The following is an 18,739-nucleotide window of genomic DNA, read 5'->3' on the forward strand; positions in this document are numbered from 1 at the left end:
GTGTGACCACAGGGGTCATGAGGGGACAGTGGGAGTGTCTGACCACAGGGGTCATGAGGGGACAGTGGGAGGGTCTGACCACAGGGGTCATGAGGGGACAGTGGAGGGTGTGACCACAGGGGTCATGAGGGGACAGTGGGAGGGTCTGACCACAGGGGTCATGAGGGGACAGTGGAGGGTGTGACCACAGGGGTCATGAGGGGACAGTGGGAGGGTCTGACCACAGGGGTCATGAGGGGACAGTGGGAGGGTCTGACCACAGGGGTCATGAGGGGACAGTGGGAGGGTGTGACCACAGGGGTCATGAGGGGACAGTGGAGGGTGTGACCACAGGGGTCATGAGGGGACAGTGGGAGGGTCTGACCACAGGGGTCATGAGGGGACAGTGGGAGGGTGTGACCACAGGGGGTCATGAGGGGACAGTGGGAGGGTCTGACCACAGGGGTCATGAGGGGACAGTGGGAGGGTCTGACCACAGGGGTCATGAGGGGACAGTGGAGGGTCTGACCACAGGGGTCATGAGGGGACAGTGGAGGGTCTGACCACAGGGGGTCATGAGGGGACAGTGGAGGGTCTGACCACAGGGGGTCATGAGGGGACAGTGGGAGGGTGTGACCACAGGGGTCATGAGGGGACAGTGGGAGGGTGTGACCACAGGGGTCATGAGGGGACAGTGGAGGGTGTGACCACAGGGGTCATGAGGGGACAGTGGGAGGGTGTGACCACAGGGGTCATGAGGGGACAGTGGGAGGGTCTGACCACAGGGGTCATGAGGGGACAGTGGGAGGGTGTGACCACAGGGGTCATGAGGGGACAGTGGAGGGTCTGACCACAGGGGTCATGAGGGGACAGTGGGAGGGTGTGACCACAGGGGTCATGAGGGGACAGTGGAGGGTGTGACCACAGGGGTCATGAGGGGACAGTGGGAGGGTCTGACCACAGGGGTCATGAGGGGACAGTGGGAGGGTGTGACCACAGGGGGTCATGAGGGGACAGTGGGAGGGTCTGACCACAGGGGTCATGAGGGGACAGTGGGAGGGTCTGACCACAGGGGTCATGAGGGGACAGTGGAGGGTCTGACCACAGGGGTCATGAGGGGACAGTGGGAGGGTGTGACCACAGGGGTCATGAGGGGACAGTGGAGGGTGTGACCACAGGGGTCATGAGGGGACAGTGGGAGGGTGTGACCACAGGGGTCATGAGGGGACAGTGGGAGGGTGTGACCACAGGGGTCATGAGGGGACAGTGGAGGGTGTGACCACAGGGGTCATGAGGGGACAGTGGGAGGGTGTGACCACAGGGGTCATGAGGGGACAGTGGAGGGTCTGACCACAGGGGGTCATGAGGGGACAGTGGAGGGTGTGACCACAGGGGTCATGAGGGGACAGTGGGAGGGTGTGACCACAGGGGTCATGAGGGGACAGTGGGAGGGTGTGACCACAGGGGTCATGAGGGGACAGTGGGAGGGTCTGACCACAGGGGTCATGAGGGGACAGTGGGAGGGTCTGACCACAGGGGTCATGAGGGGACAGTGGAGGGTGTGACCACAGGGGTCATGAGGGGACAGTGGGAGGGTGTGACCACAGGGGTCATGAGGGGACAGTGGAGGGTGTGACCACAGGGGTCATGAGGGGACAGTGGGAGGGTGTGACCACAGGGGTCATGAGGGGACAGTGGGAGTGTCTGACCACAGGGGTCATGAGGGGACAGTGGGAGGGTCTGACCACAGGGGTCATGAGGGGACAGTGGAGGGTGTGACCACAGGGGTCATGAGGGGACAGTGGGAGGGTCTGACCACAGGGGTCATGAGGGGACAGTGGTATAGGTCTGCCCACAGGGGTCATGAGGGGACAGTGGGAGGGTCTGACCACAGGGGTCATGAGGGGACAGTGGAGGGTCTGACCACAGGGGGTCATGAGGGGACAGTGGAGGGTGTGACCACAGGGGTCATGAGGGGACAGTGGGAGGGTGTGACCACAGGGGTCATGAGGGGACAGTGGGAGGGTGTGACCACAGGGGTCATGAGGGGACAGTGGGAGGGTCTGACCACAGGGGTCATGAGGGGACAGTGGGAGGGTCTGACCACAGGGGTCATGAGGGGACAGTGGAGGGTGTGACCACAGGGGTCATGAGGGGACAGTGGGAGGGTGTGACCACAGGGGTCATGAGGGGACAGTGGAGGGTGTGACCACAGGGGTCATGAGGGGACAGTGGGAGGGTGTGACCACAGGGGTCATGAGGGGACAGTGGGAGTGTCTGACCACAGGGGTCATGAGGGGACAGTGGGAGGGTCTGACCACAGGGGTCATGAGGGGACAGTGGAGGGTGTGACCACAGGGGTCATGAGGGGACAGTGGGAGGGTCTGACCACAGGGGTCATGAGGGGACAGTGGTATAGGTCTGCCCACGGGGTGGAGGGAGACATGGAGGGAGGCAGAGGACAGCAGGACCACAGTGGTGTCTTGTGAGAACATGGGGCATGGGATCAGGTGAAGCTTTCTTGATGTGGGGAACCTGTTACGCACTCGACAACCACCCGAGGCCCCCTGGATGCTGGCACTGTCCCGTGTGTGGACACAGGGCCTGGTTTGCCCTCTGGCCCCTCAGGAGCTGGCAGTAGGACCGTCCCCAGCCACGACCCTGTGGTCAGAGTGCAGCCTGGAAGTCCCAGCCTGGGCCTGCAACTGGCCGTCCTGCAGGCTCAGAGCCTTGAACACCGTTCCTTCTCCTTGGCCTGGGTCCTCTCCAGAGCGCCGACAGCACGTTCCTTGGGGGACGTGGAGACCAAGAGTCCAGGGACCAGCAGCTCTACCTGCAGACAGGGGTCAGGGCAGGTACCTGTCCAGGTCCAGGGACGGTGGCTGGAGGAAGATTCCGGGGCTCAGCTGACAGGAGCTGCAGACCCTGGCAGGAGGTGGGGTGCGGGCAGGGGCCCAGGGCACAGGAAGCAATCGTGACAGCGAGTGTGTGAACCATGGCTCGTGGTCGGGCCACCGGGGACGTGCAGTGGGCCTGGGGCTCCCAGGACCGAGTCAGCTCTTCACCACCAAGTGTTCTGGCTGCACCATGAAGCCAGACTCCTGGGCGGAGCAGGGCACTGGCGTTTCTGCTGTCCTTGGAAGCTTTTAATTAAGGCTGAACTCACAACATGCAAAACCGAGACGGCTAAACACTGCGCATGAAGCGAGCCACTTGGGAGTCAGGAAGCTCCCGACCCCAGGAGCCTGTGTGCCGTCCCACTCCGTGGTCCCACCCTGGCATCTCCCAGGGCTCGCCTCTGCCCTGGCCTCTTACTCGATTGTCTGGCGCCCTCCCCCTCGCAGGGTTTGAGATGCTCCCTGCTCTTGTGCCAGCTGTGGGTGGCGGTCCCACTGGACGAGGAATGTTTCATGTGTAGTCTGTGTGTTTGGCCGGGTTCTGGTTCTGGGTGGGCTGGTTAAGACGCACAGCCTTGTTGGTCCAGGCTAGGGATGCACTTGCTGGTGACAGGTGTCAGTACCCCCACAGAAGCACCCTGGTGCATAAGGGTGAGGGAAAACCACCCTGAAGGGAACGTGGGGCACCCTGTAAAAGGGTGCTGGGAAAGGCGGGTGCCAGCTGTGGGGCTATGGCGGGTGACCTTTGGAGGGCTCGGGGCAACAGGGCCGATGTGATCAGGACAGGGCAGAAATCCCGTAAGAACCCCTGCAGAGAAGGTGGGAGCAGTGGGTCCAGGGTGAGCCCCAGGAGGCAAGGCGGCAGCCCACCATGGCGCAGCGCGGGGTCTGGTCACTGGGCCGGGGCATGTTCAGAGGGCCTAGTTCTGTCTTCATCTACCTGGCCGCAGAGTGCCTGATGCGGTGGGCTGGGAATCAACTGTAGTCACCAGGAGAAGGCCCAGGCCCAGCAGAGGGGCAGGGCCAGCTCCCAATGCTGAGGGCTGCTGCCGCTCTCCTGCAGGGGAAGGAGATGTGCAGCAGCTGGGTGGTTCCCCAGGGCCTGTGTCAATCCTCACACCACCAGCCGGGCGCACAGTGGGAGCACAGAAAGTGCATTCAGCTGAATGAACGAAGTTAGTCTCGAGCCAGCAAGTAAGTGGTCAGCCTTGGCACTGAGAGACAAGAATCCCAGGGCAGAACACGTACAAAGTACCCAGTTCTTAGCTTCTAATACAGGAACCACAGTCCTGGGAGAAATGCTGCTCCAGGCCAGGATAGGAAACACACAGAACAGGCCTGGAGCATCCTGGACGCCAGGAGCTCATCCCAAACAAGCGGCAAGCAGACAAGAACACCGCTGAGGCTCACCTGGGAGCAAAGCCACGCGGCCTGGCACAGGGCACACGGCACACAGCCGAGCTGGCTGTCACCCAGTGTGAGAGTCCACAGTGCAGTGAGGACTGAGTGCCCCTAAATGGGGAAAGAGACAGGCCTTCTGTGCAGAAGAATCCCAAATGACTGCCCAGGTGTGTCCCCCAAGAACCATGACCCCACCCCTCACGTGTGGGCTGCAGGCAGCGAACGTCTTCCCAGGGCACTGGACAGAGAGGGAAAATAGCTTTACAGCGAGAGTGACAAACACACCTGCTACGGCCTGGGCCCCAGGTCCACTGTGGCCAGAGGCAGGGTCTGCAGAGGCAGTGTGGGAGGTAGCAGAAGGGAGGCCTGATGGGAGGCCTTTGTGCCACTGAGGGGTGTCCTCACAGGGTTCTGGGATCAGTCTCTCTTGCCCAGCTTCAATTTGTTCACGGAAGCTCTCAGATACCCACTCTTCCACCTTGGGGTGTCCCCATCCTCCATCCTCAGAGGCCACACCATAGGCCACCTGTCTTGAACTCTGAACCTCAAACTCTGAGCTAAATGCACCTGCTTTTCTTTACCAGCAGTCTGTGTCAGGTATATTGTTACAGTGACAAAAAGCTGACTCACCCAACCCTCAGCCAGGTGGCAATGAGTCCTGGGGATGGCATCTCACCCTCAAAATCCACAACCCAGCCCAATCTTGGGAGCATTCCACAGAACACCTCAAGGTGGCCAGAAATCAGGACAGTCAGGGAAGCTGCCAAGACCCAAGGAGCCCAAGGAGTCCTGTCACTGATTGCCATGTGGGGTCCTGGATGGGGCAGCAGAGGGCATTAGGGGGAAAGTAAGGAAATGTGACAAAGGTGGCCTGTGGCTCACAGTAACATATCAATATTGCTTCTCCAGTCCTGACAAGGGCACCGTGCTAATGCAAGATGTCAACCCGGGAGAAAAGCAGGCGTAGGTATGTGGGAACTCTGTGCCATCTTCCCGGCTTTTCTGTAAATCCACAACACTCTAAAATAAGTTTATTAGAAAAAAGTATTTTAAAAGTGATACACATTTTTGATGCATTCAACCAGGAGTTGGACTGTAAGGGAAAACTCAAAGCAGTTGCTACATTAGTTTCTGGGATTACATAAGATACTGAGAGTCTCGATACTTGTCATTTTCATTACATAATAAAAAGCTATAAAGGGAAAAAAGATCATTCTGGTAACAGTATCTTGCAGTTAAACAGAGACCCATGTAATTTATCATCTAATCCAGGTCACCCTAGAGTAAAAGGGGACACTATTAATAATCATGCCAGGTCAGCCGCATGAAGCGGAATGTCCCAGGCGACCCTGGGACAGAGAAGTGGGGCTCAGGGGCTTGTGCCCTCTGGGGTTCCCACCAGCTCCAGTGACCGTGAAAAAAGGCTGAGCTGGACAGTGTAGGGCAGGAGGCTCAGCGGAAGCCGGGAGAGGTGTGGCCCTGTGGAGGGAGGCCAGGACCACACACTTCCACGCAGACTCCCCCCCACCACTGTCCATCCCACTGGCCCCGCACTGCCCTGCACCACACCGTCCTGGCCAGGAGAGCCCATCAGGCCCTTCTCCCTGCAGTCTAACTGTTCTGGGAAGGAGGCATTGGGACCACAGCAGAGGACTCTTTGGCTCTGCCCTCTGAGGAGCCACCTCAGAACAAGGGGCCCCTCTTCCCATGTTGGTCCCTGTGTGACCGGAGCAGCCAGCCCACCCTGCACTGCTCACAGCTCTCGGGTCTCTGCCCAGCTGCTGGCCCTGCCCTCAGTGACTGCACCTGGGATCTCCAGGCACCAGGTGCCGCTGGATGGCCAGGCGGGAGCAGGGTCACACTCGGGGCCGGGCCCAGCCTTCCTCAGCTCTCAGTTTCACACCTCTCTCCTCTGCATCTTCTTTCCTCTCTGCTTTATCCTTTTCCTCCCTCTCACCCTCCACCCTGCCTCAGGTACAAACTTTCCAAATTATCTTTTCTGCCCATGGAACTAAAACCTGATTCCAGAACCACAAGATGAGCTTGATACTGAGAAGAAAAACAGTGAAATCAACATGGCAGACCCTGGGTGGATCACAGGTAGAACCTACAGTGGCAGCACAGGAAGCCCTGAATCAGAAAGTCCCAGTCAGAGGTGGAAGGAGCCACATGCTGGGGGCTGGCCCTGACACCTACAGCACTGTGCACCCTGCTTCTTGGCTTTGCTTGTCAAACATACGAAGATGTTGACTTTGAGGATAGGAAACAGATTGGCCTCCAAGATCTTCCAGTTTCTAGACATGGAAGATGCTTCGTGTCTCTGGCACAGCAAGCTGGGTGTGCTGCTGGGCACTGGGCCGGCCTGGCTACCTGGGGTCCTGCGTGGTCCCAGGTCAGAGCTGCCAGGAGGGAGGCAGCCACCCTGCTCCCCGACAGCACTCTAGTCTGTCTCTGAGTCCCCCTGCCCTGGGTCCAGCTCTTCCTGACAGCCAGCATGCTGACCAACAGCCCCCAATCCACCCCAGACACAGCGCCTGAGTCACGAGGAACCCCTCCTTGGATCTGTGCCGCACCCTTCCTTCTACTGCAGGGTGTGGCAGAAGTGACGTGGAGCCCATCCATGCCTGAGTCACAGAAGGCCTGGCATGGTCCACCCTTGAGTTCTTGGGAAGTCCTGCTGGCTCCTGCAGGGACCTTGGGGAGGAGAAGCCCATGGACTATGGGGTCTCTGTGGGTAAAAACATGTCCTGGGTTCTGCAGTTCTCGAAAGGCTGAGCCTCACCTGCTCCACCAAGTGTGCACGGGACTTGGTGACCAGCTTCTCACAGGACCGGGTGGAAGTGCCTGGGGTTCAGATCACGACTGGGGAGGGCATGTGGTGAGGAGCCGAGGCCTCCAGCCCACGTGGGGACTGGCTGGAACTAGATCCTGCAGCCCCAGTCAAACCACCAGAGGTGGCAGCCCTAGCTGCCATGACACAGCTCACCCCAGACCAGCTGATGTGCCCAGGCCACTCTAACGGGCCAGAGCATGCAGACTGCGAGGTGGTGTTTCCCACTGTAAGCCACTGAGTTCTGAGGAAGTCGGCCCAGCAGTGCTAGATATCCGGCACGCCCACCTACTGCGGAACAGACCCCAGACAGGCCCCTAGGAGGCTCCCACCAGCCCCCAGCCCCAACCACTCTGGCTGAGATGTCACATACTGAACCAGGAGGCCACCTTGGATGCTCTGGTCCCACAGATGTCACCTGGGGTAGAGGGACCTGTCCCCACTGAGCCCTTCCAAATTTCCCAGCCCACAGAATCAGAAAAAGTGATCAAAATAGTCATCAGGTCACTGCACTAGGGAGTAGGTCATTGCCAGAGAAAGCTGCAGACAACAATGTGGCCCCAGCATGAAAAGCATCTGGTTTGAGATGGGAAGCCAGGACCTGTCCCCCTGGGCTGCTCGGGCAGTCCTACTGTGAACACCAGCTCGGAGGTCAGTGTGGCCCCCGCCCAGGGCCCAGGCAGCTCACCAGGAGAGCACCCACGGCGTGGGCCCCTGCCCTCGAGGCAGGGGCTCCAGGGAGGGGTTCTGAAGGTGCAGAGGCCTTTTTAAATCACTGTGAGAGATGGAATGTGCTCGGTTCCTATTTTTAATAAATTGGGGGCGATACTGACTCCCACCTGTAGCCAACTTGGCTTCAGAACTTAAATGACATCAAGCTGGGATTTCACACGATGGGGCTGGAGCTCGGGGGAGCATGTTAGAGACTGTCCTGGCTCCTGGCAAGGAGAAGAGGAATGGGGCAACCTGCCTCACAGCAGGGGCACGGACCCGCAGGGTGGACCAGGTCTGCTCCCACGCCGTAGGCGCGCTGATCTCTGCAGCTGCTCGGCTTCTAACATAACAGATTTGGAGTCAATGGGAAGCTTGGTTGTTGACGGAGCAGCCATTCTGGCTTTTTAAGTAACGATGATTGTGTTAGTTACAGTTCTACCATATGGCTTGAAATTTGGGGCATCACAACCATTCCGCATGTGGGTCCCACCTGTCCTTTAAGGACAGCATCTGTCCAGGCTCTGGGCAGGAGAAAGACCCCTCAGAAGAGCCCCAGGCACGGGGATGACATGCTCACCCCACCTCGACCCAGCGTGAGGAGAAGGCCGGAAGGACAGGGTCCAGCCACTTGCCAGTGCCTCAGCCAGCAGGAGAGATGCGGGCCACCAAAGCTGCAGTGTCTTCCAGCTGCACAAGAGCAGGAGCGGGACAAAGGGACCGGCATGTTCAGATGAGGAGGGCAAATCTGGACGGGGAGCAAAGTGAGGGCGGCAGGGGCTGAGCTCCTGACGGGGAAGGGGCAGGACAGGCCCAGGGCCAGGCCCCGCGTCAGAACCAGGGCTCCCGGGGGCAGAGCACTCCCAGGAGAGGGAACCCCTCCTGCAGCAGGCAGGAGGACCCAGAAGGACCCAGACCAAGAGAGTGGGGCCGTACCTCAGCAGCCCGTCCAAATGACGTCCAGAGGAAGAGGCCACGTGAACAAGGGGCAAGCCTCTGACCGCAGTGCTGGGTGGTGGACACAGTCTACAGAACACCAAGTGACACAGAAGGGGTCGGCCTGGGAACAGGGTCGACACAGAAGTAAAACAATTACGCAGCACCAGCTCATAACTGGCAGCTCTGTCCCAAGGGCCAGGTGCCCCAGCACTAGGGCTATGTGTATCCAGCCAGCACTGGGCAGGGCCAGGGCAGGCCGCCCCAGCTGTCCTCAGCTCCCCCAGGGCCCAGGCCAAGGGACATGGCCCATGGCCTCCTGCCCTCCCTCAACAGTGCACACCTGCTGTATACCCACTGACACTGAGCTCCCTGCATACAACTGACATATACTCATGGAGCTCACCGTACAGGCCTGCTACATCCTCACGCTTACTGGACTCACTATACACCTGCTGCATACCCACTGATACCCACTGAGTTCCTGATACTCAGTCTGTCCAGGGCCCAGCAGCGTGGCCTTGCCTGGAAGCCCGCTGGAGATCCGGACCCACCGGCCCCGGATCGGGTGATGCGCATGATACGATGCTAGTCACAGCTTTGGAGCTGCACTGAGCTCCTCGAAGCGAGTGCTCTCCACGGCCTGACCTCCCTCCGGGCATCTTTCTCCTCTAGGGTCCATCTTCACAGAGAAGCCCTGAAGAAAAGGACCTCCATTGCATGCCTGCATTTCCTCCCAACCGAAAGCCGGGCGGTTTCATTTTTAAAGAAAAAGCAGCTTATTTTTAGACTTGTAAAATGTACAACCAGATGGATAGACACACAGAGCTGACATTTGTTACATAAAAAAGTGTGACAGTAGGTCCCAAGTCCATCCTAGAGCCGCCTCATCATGGGGAAAAGGAGGCTGCAAGCTCCGCAGCCACCCAAAGGCCCTCTGCTGGGCCAGTAACCTGAGAACCCAGGAACAAACGTCCAGGCGCCCGAATCAGGCCAGGGCCACATGCCCTCCTACCAACCTGAGCCCAAATCCCGACTCCCACACCAGGGGACTCTTTTGGTAAACTGAGTCATTTGTCACATGTCACCTGACAGATCATTCAGAAGGAAAGTAACCCCAAAACCATGAGGGCTGATCATGGCAGGGCGAAGCGGCCACATTCAAGATGAATGTTTTACAAGTGGTTTTCCATTATACCAGCACTAACCACAGAGTGATGCGTGGCACAGAAAGCTCCCATTCAAGATCAACAAGGAGCCACCAACATACAACAAGAGTGACTTTTAACCTCAGAAACATCCTAAGGGCTGGGGAAATAGCTCACTGGGTGGAGTGCTGGCCTCGTTTGCACAAGGCCCTGGGTTCAGTAGCATCCTAAGTGTGTTCAGCTTGATCAAGTACAGAACACACAGAGGGAACTCTTTCCCACAGTATGTCAAACGTTGTTTCCAATGAATTGAAATTTTCAATATAGAAGGCAGAACCACACAAGTGGTAGAAGAAAGTACGAATGCAGATTTACAAGTGGAACTATTATTACCTGTGGCTGGAAAAGGACTTTGTAACACACACCAAAGCGGGATGCTTCCATGGAGTGGACATGGAGGAACCTGACCACACAAGGACTGAGCACATCCCTAGAGGAGGAAAACCCAGCCACATTAAAAGGTAAATGGCAAACATCAGAAGGTTGTTCACGGCCAAGTTTTCTACATAAGGAAGGGTCCAAAGGTACCGGACACAGAGATCATTTTTTAAAAATGTTTTTTTAGTTGTAGATGAACACAATTCCTTTATTTATTTACCTTTACGTGGTGCTGAGGATCGAACCCAGGGCCTCACCCATGCTAGGCAAGTGCTCTACCACTGAGCCCCGGCCCGGCCCCCCAGAGGTCACTTTGGTGGATGAAAGACTCAAAGACAACGAGCACTCATGCGTGAACTCTAGAGGGAAAGACCACGTGAAAGCAGAAGAGAGACCACCAGGAGGAGAGGGGATCGGGAAGGGAGGCAGGACAGCAGGGGAGACAAGATCAAAACACGTCATACAGACGCACCAGGGTGCTGCCATGAAACCCATCAGTCTGTACAATTGATGTCATTAGTCAAAGAAGAAAGAAAAAGAACAGGACAGCAATTGTCCAACACAAAACCCCAGCCAAGAGCACTCACTAGTAAATTGCAAAAAATAACCAAACAAAGAAAAATATTAAAATACCTTGAACATGAAAAGCAGGTTAGCAATCTCACTGGTGATCAAAGAAACTGCAAAATATTAATGCCATCTTGTTTATCTCTTAGATTAAAGAAAAGAAAAACACTGCTAACAATGTACGGAGGATTCGGAGAGGACCCTTGGAGCAAGTGAAACTGACCTCCCCTTCCCTGGCCAGCTCCTAAGCAGGTCTCCCTGCTGCTCGCTCTTCCAGGCCCCCGTTTCCACTCATGCGACCTTATTTATGTCCCCTTGCGTACTGTCAGGCTCCCCACTTCCCTCTGGTCTAGTCACCCCACAACAGCAGGGCCATACCAAGAAGTCCTCACTGTGCAGCCGTGCCCAGCTGGTCACAGAGCTCCACTCCCACCCGGGGGGCCAGCCACACGCATCCCGACACTCTGCTTGGACCTCTGGCTTAGCTCTGGCATTCCTGGAAATGTGTCCTAAGGTAAGAGACACGTGCCCTAAGCTGACTGTGCAGAGATACTCCTGTCCACAGAGTTGATGCTACTCTAAACACAGAGACATCAAGCAGGAAATTAAGACAACAGGGAAAATCACGTCCACACAGGAAGACAGCAAAGCTGTGATCTGCCCCTTGTGCCTCAAAATCACAAGGAGGCTCAGGGAGGAGAGTACCCACACCATGCCCTGAGACCTAAGACCACCCACAGCATGCCCACACCCAGCAACTCAATCACAGGGTCTTGAGAAAGAAGTGGAGCCTTTTTAGAACACCCACAAAATCTGCTACCCTGCTCAGGGTGAAAACGGCTCCTGTGAACTTAGCCATCAATGCTTCAGACTGCAAGACATCGACAGCATCTCACTACATAAAAAAACTAGGTTTCAACACAGCAGTACATGGTGCACAGCCCCGCTTCTGTAAAAAAAAAAAAAAAAATATGCAGCAAAGGTGTGTTTCTACATGGCAGCAGGACTGCATCCAGATTCCCAGGAGGCTGGGACGTGCACCACAGCTCAGGTTCCACAGAGCCTGGCAAAATGCACGGAGATGAGCAAAACAAAATTCCTTTCTCTTTAGTGTTTTAATTATAAAAGCAGTGACTGGAGAATTGGGAAGCCCCTGTCCCAACTCCACTCTCCCAACCAAGGGTACCAGGCATCGCTGCCTACAAGGGCCTCGCTTCCTCCCAGTGTTCTGGGCCCAGTCAAGCCCCCTCCGTGTGTAACCACTCTGAGCTGTAAGCTAAGGCCACAGTGGGTCTGAGGCAAGCAGCCACGCCCCTCCCCAGGCTACTCGCCCGGAGGCCCTCTGCATCACAGGGACACAGAAGCAGAGGAGTATAGATGCCACATTGCATCTATACACAATGGAGTACTATGCAGCAATAAAAAATGACAAAATCATAGAATTTGCAGAGAAATGGATGGCACTGGAGCAGATTATGCTTAGTGAAGCTAGCCAATCCCTAAAAAACAAATACCAAATGTCTTCTTTGATATAATGAGAGCAACTATGAACAGAGCAGGGAGGAAGAGCAGGAAGAAAAGATTAACTTTAAACAGAGACATGAGATGGGAGGGAAAGGGAGAGAAAAGGAATATTGCATGGTAATGAAGGGAGACCCTCATTGCTATACAAAATTACATATAAGAGGTTGTGAGGGGAATGGGAAAATAAACAAGGAGAGAAATGAATTACAGTAGATGGGGTAGAGAGAGAAGATGGGAGGGGAGGGGAGGGGGGATAGTAGGGGATAGGAAAGGTAGCAGAATACAACAATTACGAATAGGGCATTATGTAAAATTGTGGATGTGTAACTGACGTGATTCTGCAATCTGCATTTGGGGTAAAATTGGGGGTTCATAATCCACTTCAATCTAATGTATGAAATATGATATGTCAAGAGCTTTGTAATGTTGTGAACAACCAATAAAAAAAAATTTAAAAAAAGAAAAAAAGAAGCAGAGGAGTGAGGGGCTTGCCCAGCTCCCTGCAGCTCTGTGGCAGAGCACAGAGGAAATGAGGTTGGTAGCAGGTTCAAGCCCAGAAGAAATGGCACACAGAGGGACATGGGGCCCACGGGAAGGAAGAAGGAGCCCCAGAGTGAGGAAGAGAAGCGAAGAATTCCACAGCGCACCAAACACCTGCCGAAGAAGGAATGAGGCTCTGGATTCCCCAGGGAGAAGCAAGAACAGAGGACATTTAAGCTCTTACATGTCGTAACTATACTTTTTAGTTGAAATTTACCTGGCACTTAAATTGCCCTCCTATTTTCTTTTTTACTGTTTTTAAATTTTTTCTCTTCATACCAATTTGATATATTAATTAGGTGTTTTAATATAAAAAAATTCATCAGAAGGCCTTGCATTACCATGGCAACTGTGCAGTTCCTGTACAGGCAAGCCACCAGCACAACACAGCCACAGCTTGAAGGCTGGCTATAGTGGGGCCAAGACTAGGGGAGTGACTGTGTCTCCCAAAAACAGAGGGACCGGGCCACAGCCTCTTCCTGAACCAGGCGTCCTCGCCTGTCCAGACTGTATCGTGAATCCATGGCCTTCACATTCAGGGCACACAGCCCTCTTTGATAAGTACCAGGTTATCTCTCAAGCTGTTTGTGCCCTACCAAGAGCATAGAAAAGTGACACTGAGTGTCGCCCACCCGGAGAATGTGCTCAGCCGCCACCAGGGCCAGGCTTGACCTCCTCATCTCACTAAAGCCCAGTTAAACACCAGCGGTGTGTTCGGTGTGGGGATGTGTCCCTTGTGCCCAGTGATAAGCTGGTGACAGTTACATACACAGAGAGCAAGCTCTGTGAGCCAGCACCAATTAACCACCCCACACAAAGCCCAGAACACTCCGTACCTCTGCCATCCTACTACAAGCAAATAAGGAGGTGGGAATGAGTAAAATAATTCTCAAATCAGACAGTGAGTACCATAAACAGATCCTTTGCTCTCTTTGCCTTCTGAATGATCCTTGGATTCTGAGATAGAACACACTGAACAAGCAGGGAAAGTCTACCCCCAAAGTCTGAGGGCAGTGCTGCACCACATCTCCACATCTGCTGCCTTGGAGAGGTGACACTAAGACACAGGGGGCAGCGTCTCTCTCGGCCAGCAGCAGCAAGCACTGAGTGTATGTTTCTCAGACCTCTGTCATCCTCAGACAGAAACTAGATGTAGATCTCCTTTCTAATCAGCTCCTGCTTCACTCTGGGCTTTTTACACTTTGAATATTAATGTTGAAAACAAAAGCACAACCCAGAAACAGTCATCACAGTGAGCTCTGCAGTCCCAGAGCTCAGAACACGATGACAGACCACCCCAGAACACACTGTGTCTGACCCTGCTTTCCAGAACCCCGCTCCCCTGCCGACCTCTTCCCAGCCACCCCACACTGTCTCTGTGAGAAATGAGGGCACGTGCATTCACACTGGCCTGAGGTCCTGCTGTAATTTCCCATAGTGCTTAAATTATTTATTGGAAATAAATAGTCTGGGCTCTTGAACTGAGCTGTGCTCTTAAATTATAAAAAAAAAAAAAAAGAATCCATCATATCTCTGCAGGCTGCCTACAAATGAAAATGCAGTCTTCAACTATTTTAAGAAAATGTCAAAAAAACATCAAATGTGTCATCACTGTACCATTTAAAATTATCTGCATGACATCTGTAGGAAAAAAGCTATATGTTTGCCTGTGAATTAAGCACAGTGGCCCCAAGGCGCCCCTGCACATCACCTTCCCATGGGTGCTGTCAAAGGTCGCCTGGCAGAGCCCCAGGAGGTGTGCAGTGCACAACCAGCTGCCTGACGCCTGTCACCTTCAGAACCCACCTCAGTCAGGCCACATTCCTCCAGGTTGGCAGCCTTCCCTACAGAAGGACTTTACAGAACACTGGCTCCCCAGAGGGCAGGTCTTTGCACAAAGGCGAGGCCCTGGCTCCACAGCACAGCCCAAAGCAGAGGCCCGGCATGCCACTGGCACTGCACGGTCACCCTGGAGACTGAGAGGGGCCAGCTCCCCCGACACACACCTCGTGCCACCTGTGGACAGGCATTTCACTTCTGAGAACTCGGCACACTACAGGTGAGCGCCTCCTGGAAAGGCAAGGAACCAACCACGCCTGAAACACTGCCCCAAGGAAAATGAAACCTTGGGTGCTCCCCACAGTTAGCTGCTGGGCGCCTAAGCTGAGAGCCGTCTCCAGCGCCCATGGACCCTCATCTAGCAGGACCCGCCCAACACGGCTACTCCCGCGGCACAGCCACTGGGTACTCAGGACCCGAGAGAGGACCTCTGCAGTAACCCAGACACAGTCCTACCCGGGCGGCTGTGTCGAGAAGCAAAGAATGTCACCCCCACATCCCCCTTGCGAGAGGGCGCTAGGTCTCCAAACTGTCCCTGGCCACACTCACCGTCCTCCTTGTCGTCGAACACCGGCCTCCGCGCGGTGGCCGCCGATATGGACGACATGGACATCCTCTTCTTCCACTTGCTCCACGGAAACAGGGGGCGCGGCTGCGCTCGGGCATCGCCCGCGTCCCGGGCCCGGGGCTGGCCAGCGGCGGGCGGCGGCAGGGCCGGGGGCGCGTCTGGTCCAGCGGGGCGCCCTCGGCCGGGGGGCGGTGACCCTGGGGGCGCAGTGGCACTGCTGCCCCTGCGCTCCGCGCCGCTCCTCATCGCCGGGCCTGGGTGCGCGCCTCTGCCAGAACCCGGAGCATGGCCCTCCCGCCGGGCCAGGCGGGAGCGGAGCGGACTCGAGGGGCCGCCGGCGCCCGCCTTGCGCCCAGCCTCTGGCTCTCGCTCGCCTGGGCAGCTCTCGGCCCCGAGGACTGCGAGCGCCCGGGCGGGCCGGGGCGGGAGGGGTCGAGGCGGGAGAGGGGTGGAGCCCAGCGCCGGGGCGGAGCCGGGCGGGGCCGGCGCTGGGAGCGGTGCGCGGAGCTGGGCGCACGCGGGGTCTGGGACGGAGCAAGCGTGTCCGGTCCGCGCGGGTCCGCGGCACCGCCGAGGAGGCGGAGACAAGAGCCCGGGAGGACAAGCGAGGATGCCCTAGCCGGGCTGCCTCGGAGGCCCAGGAAGGCCGGGATCTCGAGAACAGTGCTGGCTCCGCCAGTAAAGGCAGCGGGCAGCCTCCTCCGGTGTGTGGCGACCGTGGGGGCTCGGGGTTCCCTTGGCCTTCCACTCCCACTGCCTTCGTGAAAAGATGCCGCCCGGGGACTTTTGCCAGCCGATCGAGGGAACCTCGAACTTCAGCCTGAGACCTTGGGCTTTGCGAGGCCGGGCTCTGGGACGCGGGAAGCGGCCGCGCGGGGCCGGACCGGGTGCGGTCAGGTCGTGCAGCACTGCGGCGTGGGCCAGGCGCGATCCCGCTCTGCTGCTGCAGGTGGCGCGCGAGCGCGGCGCCCCCAGAGGATGGAGATGAGGGGCGGGGACTGACCCGTCAGCCCCGCCCCACGAGGGCAGCCCGGACCCGGTTCGGAGGCGCGCGCGCGCGCGCGCGCCCAGTGTCGAGGCTCCCCTGAGCACGTGCGTCCGCGCTGGCGGGTTCCCTGTGCTGGATCCTCTCCCAGCCTAGGTACTGGTACCGTTCTCCCCGCCCCGGTCTGCACCCAGTGGAATCGTTCAGGTCGTCCAAGGTCCCCTGGCCTTCCGGAAATCTCATACCAACAGCTGGGCTCTGCACGGCCTTTGCAGTTATCTGAGAGTCTTGGGGCGTGGTTTGGCCTCGGTGCATCTCGGTCCCTTTGCAAAGTCAGGATGAGACCGTGGGAAAAACGCGCTCAGCAATTAAGAGGCGGCTCTCTCCGTAGCGCTTAGCTTCCTGTGTCTGTTGCCTTGTCACTGCGCAGTCAGTTGTCTAGCTTTTGGAAGGCTCTGCCTCCTTAGGTTCTGCCTTGCAGCCAGGCCACAAAGCCGGCTGTTCTGTCCAACTTACGTGAAGCCCTAGTAGGGTCACTCCTGGAAGAGCTGTTGCCCGCCCCTGCGCCCAGGTCCCCTTTCTTCACACAGTTCATAGCAGGGCTCTGCCCTTCCTACACCTTTGAAATTCAGTGTGGCCATCTAACCTGCATGACCAAAGAAATATGAGCACAGGTGACCTGTGTCTTTCTGGGCCCGACATTTCAGGGGCTCAATCCTACTGTCCACACTTACACCCTTACCAAGAGGGAACTCCCATCTCTTGGAGAAAACCATGGGCCACCTCCCACCCCACTTGAGCATAAAGAACAGGGAGACGTCTGCTGCTTTGTTAAGTTACTGAGGTCTAGAGATTTGGGGGTGTTTTACTACAGCATAGCCTAGGTCAGCCTGAGGACTGGCTCCCCAAGCCTCCTTACCTGCCTGGCAATGGCCTGCTCCAGACAGACCCAAGTGAACTTCCAGCTCAGAGGCAAGTTCTGGCCTCCCTGGAGAGAGCCTGGTGGCTCCATGCTGAGCCCTCTCCATTCCAACACCAAGCTGAGAGCACCAATGTCACCCCTGCAGAGAAGGTGAGTCTTCCTTCATGCCAGAGCCAGTGCAGGAATGCTTCTAAGAAGGCGGGGCATTCTCCAAGGTGAAGTTCTGGGGGTCTGGGGGGAGCTGAGGCTGGGCAGGGCTGAAGGAATGGAAAGGGACAGGGAAATCAACAAGGGCTGTGAGCTGCTTGACAGCCCCCAGGGTCCCAGCCTTCATAGCATGCTCTAAGTCCAAAATTTCATCTGAATGTTTCCAGCTCACAAAGTCCCAAGGCTCCTCATCTAAGTCAGGTACAGTAGTACCCCACCCCATCAGAGTCACACTTTCTGTGGTTTCAGTTGCCCTCAATCATTTGCTGTCTGAAATTATTAAATAGGAAATTCCAGAATAAACAGTTCTGAGGTTTGAAAATGTGCATCATTCTGAGCAGTGTGAAACCTCTTACCATGTCACTTCTACCTGCCCAGGACTTGAACCACCCCGGCTAGTGTATCCATGCTGTATATGCTATCCACCCTTGACTCACTTAGCAGCTGTTTCAGCTAGCAGGTAGATTGTCCTGGTATTGCAGTGCTTGTGCTCAGTGACCTTTCTTTATCTTAATAATGACCATAATGTACAAGAGTAGTGATGCTGGCAATTTGGATATGTTAAAAAGAAGCTATAAAGTGCTTCCTTTAAGTTAAAACTGAAAGTTCTCGATAAAGTTAAGTAAAAAAATGTATGCTGAGGTGCTAAGATCTATGGTAAAAGTGAATCTTCTAACCATGAAATTGTGAAGGAGGAAAGGAAAGTTCTGCTGGTTTTGCTATCACACCTCGGTTTGCAACATTACCACCAGTGTGAGAGTTCTTACTTAGTTGAGAATGAAGGCATGTGTATGTGTAGAAAATATCAGCATATACAGGGAACACACATCCTCAGATTCAGGCATCCACTGGGGTTCTTCAGATGTTCGTCCTCTGAAAAAGGAGGGACAACTGTATGGGGGAGACTATGGCTGTGATCCATCCTGAGGTAAGATACCACTCCATCTGTGGACCTGGAACTTTAGAAAACAAGTTATCTCCTTCCAAGCTGAAAGGGGACAGGAATGAGACACCTTTCCATTCCAAAGGAAGACAGGGAGGAATCCAAGAGCTGCTGTCCTCCCCGACCCCCAGGCAAGTTCGAACCCAGCAGGGGAGGTTCCACTGAGTTCCAGGCCTGATGAGAGCCTGCAGCTCAGCACTCCACTCTCAACCAAAGGAGCCCCCAGCAGTCTCTGGGTCTTCCTCACCGAGGTTCTCCCCTTCTCGTGAAGGGCAGCACACAGGTGCGCCCATTGCCCACTAGC

The 18,739-nt window shown here is 56.1% G+C and overlaps 1 protein-coding gene across 1 annotated transcript in view; it reads right to left on the bottom strand.

The window, feature by feature from the left end:
• The window catches only part of STK32C (serine/threonine kinase 32C), an 81,642-nt gene extending 65,122 nt beyond the window's left edge, over positions 1–16,520 (bottom strand). The window contains exon 1 of the mRNA XM_081267304.1: positions 15,360–16,520. Within this exon, the coding sequence (XP_081123430.1) occupies positions 15,360–15,624 (265 nt within the window). The 5' untranslated portion in view covers positions 15,625–16,520. The remainder of the gene's footprint in view (positions 1–15,359) is intronic.
• Positions 16,521–18,739: the final 2,219 nt, after the last annotated feature.

The sequence above is a fragment of the Spermophilus citellus genome (assembly GCF_964194105.1).
Source record: "Spermophilus citellus genome assembly, chromosome: 15".
NCBI classification, from domain to species: Eukaryota; Metazoa; Chordata; class Mammalia; order Rodentia; family Sciuridae; genus Spermophilus; species Spermophilus citellus.